This window comes from Otolemur garnettii, unplaced genomic scaffold (assembly GCF_000181295.1).
Source record: "Otolemur garnettii isolate 467f Iridium unplaced genomic scaffold, OtoGar3 scaffold00050, whole genome shotgun sequence".
NCBI lineage: Eukaryota > Metazoa > Chordata > Mammalia > Primates > Galagidae > Otolemur > Otolemur garnettii.
Window position 1 is genome coordinate 7,071,253 of NW_003852445.1, and position 6,176 is coordinate 7,077,428.

Sequence of the window (6,176 nt, forward strand, 5' to 3'; positions counted from 1 at the left end):
GGCATTGTGGTGGGTGCCTGTAGTCCCAGCTACTTGGGAGGCTGAGGCAAGAGAATCGCTTAAGCCCAAGAGTTTGAGGTTGCTGTGAGCTGCAACGCCATGGCACTCTACCCAGGGTGACATAGTGAGACTCTGTCTCAAAAAAAAAAAAAGGTGGTGCCTGTGGCTCAAGGAGTAGGGCGCTGGCCCCATATACCGGAGGTAGTAGGTTCAAACCCAGCTCCAGCCAAAAACTGCAAAAAAACCCTCCATTTTACAATATTTGTTATTGTTCTTAATTTACTAATACTTGAGAGAGGAGAATCATCTCCAAGATTACCTCTTACTTCAGACAGACACTTCAAAGAAAAGAACCCCATTTGCTTTGTGGGTAAGAATATGGAAAACAGAGACTGCAGGTGCCCAGTAAATGAACCTGAAATTACTTATTTACTTTTTTTAGAGATGAGGTCTTAACTTTGTCAATCAGGCTGAAGTGTAGTGTTGAAAGCACAGCTCACTGCAGCCTCCAATTCGTGGGTTCAAATGATCCTCCTGCCTGACTCTCCCAGGTGGTTGGAGTTAGAGGTGCAAGCCACTGCACCTAGCTGAAATTATTTGTCTACTTGAGAAACCAAACTTACTCTAAATTTGTGTAGCTAGAGTTACCAAAATAAACTCTTCATTAAATACAGACTGTCAGGCAGGCGTGGTGGCTCACACTTAAAGCCCTAACACTCTGGGAGGCCAAGGCATTTGGATTGTTGAGCTCAGGAGTTCAAGACCAGCCCGAGCAAGAGTGAGACCCAGTCACTAGCCAGGCCTTGTGCCACATGCCTGTAGCCCCAGCCACTTGGGAGGCTGAGGTAAGAGAATTGCTTACCCAAGAGTTGGAAGTTGCTGTGAGCTATGAGGCCACAGCATTCTACCCAGGGCAACAGAGTGAGACTCTGTCTCATAAATAAATAAATAAAGTCTTGATCCTAATCTTATGATTGGGTGCTTTGTACTTGAATTTTTTGTAATGGCTCTTAAGTTAGATCAAGCTTAACGGGATGATTTTACAGTGAACAAAGTAAAAGTATAGTGTAGGGCGGCGCCTGTGACTCAGTGGGTAGGGCACCAGCCCCATATACCGAGGGTGGCAGGTTCAAAGCTGGCCCCAGCCAAACTGCAACAAAAAAATAGCCGGGCATTGTGGCGGGAGCCTGTAGTCTCAGCTATTTGGGAGCCTAAGGCAAGAGAATCGCCTAAGCTCAGGAGTTGGAGGTTGCTGTGAGCTCTGTGACTCCACAGCACTCTACCAAGGGTGATAGAGTAAGACTCTGTCTCTACCAAAAAAAAAAAAGAAAGAAAGTATAGTGTATAATAGCCTGTGTGTGAGGATAAGGGGGGGTTGCTGCTTAACTCCAAAATAAGTTGAATTTGCTATGGAATATAGATGGCAGGCAGCACATGGTATGGGGGGGGGGGGCAGTGGGGGACTTTAATAAGGGAAAAATGCCCCCCCCCCCCGTGAGACAGAATCTCACTATGTCATCCCCAGTAGAGTGTCGTGGCATCACAGCTCACAGAAACCTCAAACTCTTGGGCTGAAGTTATTCTCTTACCTTTCTCAAGTAGCTGGGACTACAGCCACCTGCCACAACACCCAGCTATTTTTTTGTTGTAGTTGTTTAGCAGGCCCGGCTCAGTTTGAACCCTCCATCCCCCGTGTACGTGGCCAGTGCTGTAACCACTGGCCTACCGGCACTGAGCTGGAAAAAACGCTTTTCTTTCTTTCTTTTTTTATTAAATCATAGCTATGTACATTAATGCAGTCATGGGGTACGATGCACAGGTTTTATATATACTTTGAAATATTTTCATCAAACTGGTTAACATAGCCTTCATGGCAGGAAAAACGCTTTTCATTGAGGAAGAAGAGTGTTATAGTAGGGCACTAGTGGTCTCGCAAGAAGGTCAGAATAGAATGCCAAATGGGGCACCTCTAAACTTAATGACAGATAAACAAATGAAAAGGGCTGGTGGGGCTAGGGACAATAGCTCACACTTATAGTCCTAGCACTCTGGGAAGCCTAAGTGGGAGGCTCACTTGAGCCTAGGAGTTCAAGACCAGCCTGAGCCAAAAGCAAGACCCCTTCTTAAAAAAAAAAAATTTTTTTTTTTTTTTTTAAATTAGCCAAGCCTGGTGGCACAGGCTTGTAGTTCTACCTGCGCAGGAGGCTGAGGCAGGAGGATCGCATGAAGTTTGAGATTGCAGTGAACTGTCATAGTGCCATAGTTGCCCAGGTAACAGAGTGAGACCCTGTCAATAAATAAATAAAAGGGCAGTTGGTAGAGGCAATCAGCATGGAAGAGGAAAGAGACTAGAGGAAATAGTATAGAGATGGCCTTTAAATCAACCCATGAAACTGTGAAACATTTCACTTACTCAACAAGTGGTTATTGAACCTCTATTCCTATGCCAGCTACTCTGCTAGGTGCAGGGGATACACAGATGTCTCTTAGTGTAATTAGGAAGACGTTCTTTTAAACACAACTACCAAGAGTGAAAAACTCAAAGAAGCTTGAGTGTTGCCTAGAGGAGTGTACAGGGTGCTTGGCAAACTTAACAAGATGGTGCAGGACTTGGCTGTGCTTTGCCTGCCAACTTCCACCCTGCCTTTCATTATTCTTTGCTGTTATGAATCTTTACATTCATGTTTACTGTTCAGTTCAATGAAAGTTTTAGCTATCCTCAAACATGCTCTACTGTCACATTTAAAGAATTTTGTTTGGGCGGCGCCTGTGGCTTAAAGGAGTAGGGCGCCAACCCCATATACCGGAGGTGGTGGGTTCAAACCTGGCCCCAGCCAAAAACTGCAAAAAAAAAGAATTTTGTTTTCTGTTGCCAGTTACCCTAGGAGTCTTATTCTTTCAAATTAATCTTCACACATCAAGATTGGCCAGAATGAGTAAAGGCTTATCACAACTTCTAATGGAACTCTTGTTTTATTACAGCATTGTAACTGTTGGATTCTGATGCTTGAGATTGTACCCTCTTCTTTTTCTTTGCAGACACACAAACTCAAGGCACTTCTAAGAAGAGTCTATTACCTGTAAGGTCCAAAGAAGTCCTTGTTTCCAAACATCTTCATTCAGGAGGGCTAGAGAATGATGTTGCAAAAATCACCAAATCAAGACGAGAGAATAGGTGAGAACAGATTACTGGTATCCAGTTGGAACATCTTGCTAGATCTCTCAGTACTAAGAAAATCGGGTTTTAGGGAGCACAAGGTTCTCAAATGACTAGCCTATGATTAGTGTCCCTGAGTAGCACAGAATAGCTGAGCTCTTTGTCAGCACCCTCTATATGACCAGTTCTCAACCTGTGGGTCTCGACCCACAGGAACTGTATTAAAGGGCTGCAGCATTAGGAAGGTTGAGAACCACTGCTCTATATTGATGTGTTCTGAAGAGACACAGTAAATATTAGGATAAAAGTGGTTTTTTCTTCTCTCTCTCCTTTTTTTTGAGACAGTCTCAAGCTGTCGCCCTGGGTAGAATGTTGTGGCATCACAGCTCACAGCAACCTCAAACTCTTGGGCTTAAGCGATTCTCTTGCCTCAGCCTCCCAAGTAGGTAGGATTATAGGCGCCCACCACAACACTGGCTATTTGTTTTTTTGTTGTTGCAGTTGTTGTTTTTGCTGGCCTGGGCCAGTTTTGAACCCGCCAGCCTCAGTGTATGTAGCCTGCACCCTACCCACTGAGCTACGAGCACCACATCTTTCTTTTACCACTTGCTCTAAACGTACAAATAGGCAGTACTGTAGAGAACACCAGCCCTAAGTGGCAGTTAGGGGGAGTGGGGCCTAGCTGTAAGCCTAGGTTGTTGGTCCATGCACATTGTAGCCCTGTGTGTATGTGTGTCCCCACCCAGCATTCATTTCCCAGGTGGGTGAGATTGACATGATATAGCCACACCATCTCTGTCAGATTGTTGAAGTGGTCAGGAAGAGCACCACTTCCCTATTAATAAGCCTTTTTCAGTAGTCTGTGCTGAAACAAAAATGCATGGATCCTCAGAGCTCTCAAGACCGTGCTGTTTGCCTTGTATATAATCTCTGGTTCTTTTCTCAGAAATTCAAGGGCTTTGTTAGCCTGTTTGTGACAAACATAACAATACTATTATCCTCTGGTTAATTTATTTGGTTTTGCTTCTCTAGGCAGATGAAGGTTGCAGACACTGCCAACAGAAGGAATGTCAAAAAGGGGTGAGCATTGGGGTATATGAACTTGGCTGCTGTTTTAAGGTAGTAGGTCTCAATCCTGGTTGTGTATCAGTATGACTCATGGGACTGGTTTAATGTTAAATTCCACTCAGGTGGATTCCCAGGAACCTGAGTGGAATTTTCAGGCATGAGGCACAGCTAGGTTTGTGAACCATTATCAGGGCAGACAAGAATCAGTGACATTACTATCCTGAGTCTCAGACAAGAGCTTTTGGGCTCCACACCAGGACCACTGCTGATAGGAAATCAAACCCACCTAGGGCCCATTAACAGGAGTGTGAAGCCTTCTGGATAGGAAGGACTGCAGTGGTTAGTGATCTTAAGGTAGGTATTCTAGTTGCGGTAGTATTCTAGAGAAGGATCCACCTCTATTTAAGGCTAGCTTGGAAGTTTTGCAGTCTTTGACAATAGAAATAATCTGAAAAGTCCATACAAATAGGTTCTAGTTCCATATCTATCATTAGGGCATATCTTAAAAGTTTTGAAGGCAAAATACTAGCAATTGTTTTGATACCTTATCACATTAAAAAAAAAAAAGATTGCCACTTGTGGCTAAAATAAAAGAAAAAACACTAGCAAGAAAGACTAAGAACTTCAAAAAGGTTTAACATTGATGATGCTGTTTGTTAATATTGATAAAGGCTGTTTATTAAATGTTTACCATGTATCAGCAGCTGAGCCTAAGAATTGTACATGTATTTTTTATTCTTCATAATATTATGAGATGTTGAGGAAATAGAGCCTCAGGGAAGTCAACTCACCAAAGGTCATATACAACTATATAACAAAACCAGGATTCAAACTTCTTTGTGTATCTCCATAGCCCACTCCTTAACCCCTTTACCTCTCCATGAGTACAACTATCATTACAGCTTCAAACCACCGTGTAAGCAAAAATCAGAGGAAGAGCTCAAGGATAAGAATCAGGTCTTAGAGGCCATCAACAAGCAGTTGCACCAGAAGTTGACTGAAACTCAGGTAGGAGAAGCACCAGACCTCTATCATCAGCTGCCACTGGGCCATACATGTAGAATCCTTAGGGATGGCCCTTGGGTGGTAAACAAGCTTGTAATGCCCAAGGGCAGAAAGAGAAGGAGCCAAGCTTATGCTGGGGCTGTCCAAGAGCACAGGCAAGAAAAAGCAACTATTCCTAGGGAGTAGGATGGTCCCTGATTTGTCTGTGTGGCACTCCAACAGGGAGAGCTGAAGGACCTGACCCAAAAGGTAGAGCTGTTGGAGAAGTTTCAAGACAACTGTCTGGCAATTTTGGAGAGCAAAGGCCTCATCCCAGGTAAGCGCACACAGCTGCCTGCATGAGAATCAGTGCATGTGCTTTTCCTGTATTGACCTTGGCAGCGTGGCATCAGCTGGCCCTCTTTCTTAATTTGTAAAGTGTTTCTCTGAACACTTTATGACATTCATTTGGTGCCAACAGGCATGACCGTGCAAATAAACCAGAACCTTTTATTTGCCTTGAGAGAGATTTAGCAACTTAAAATTTTTTTGTTTTGGGTGGTGCCTGTGGTTCAAAAAGGTAGGGTGCCCCATATGCTGGAAGTGGTGGGTTCAAACCCAGCTCCAGCCAGAAAAAAGAAATTTTTTTTGTTTTGTTTTTTAGACAGAGTCTGATGCTGTTGCCCAAACTAAAGTGCGGTGGGTGTCATCATAGCTCACTGCAACCTCAAATTCCTCAGCTTAAGTGATCTTCCTGCCTCATTCTCCTGAGTAACTGAGACTTAAAGCCACCACGTCTGGCTAATTTTTTCCATGTCTCTAGTTAAGATAGAATCTTACTGTTGTTCAGGCTGGTCTTCAACTCCTGGGCTCAGGGGATTCTTCCACCTCAAGCTCCCAGAGTGCTAGTATTATAGACATGAGCCACTGCACCCAACCTAAAAATGTTAAAAAGTTTTCTTGGCTC

General features: G+C 43.8%; 1 protein-coding gene across 1 annotated transcript in view; it reads left to right on the forward strand.

The window, feature by feature from the left end:
- Positions 1–6,176, forward strand: part of KNSTRN (kinetochore localized astrin/SPAG5 binding protein) — a 13,387-nt gene that overhangs the window by 2,835 nt on the left and 4,376 nt on the right. The window contains exons 3-6 of the mRNA XM_003791718.2: positions 3,040–3,175; positions 4,190–4,237; positions 5,128–5,233; positions 5,453–5,546. Of these exons, the coding sequence (XP_003791766.1) occupies positions 3,040–3,175; positions 4,190–4,237; positions 5,128–5,233; positions 5,453–5,546 (384 nt within the window). The remainder of the gene's footprint in view (positions 1–3,039; positions 3,176–4,189; positions 4,238–5,127; positions 5,234–5,452; positions 5,547–6,176) is intronic.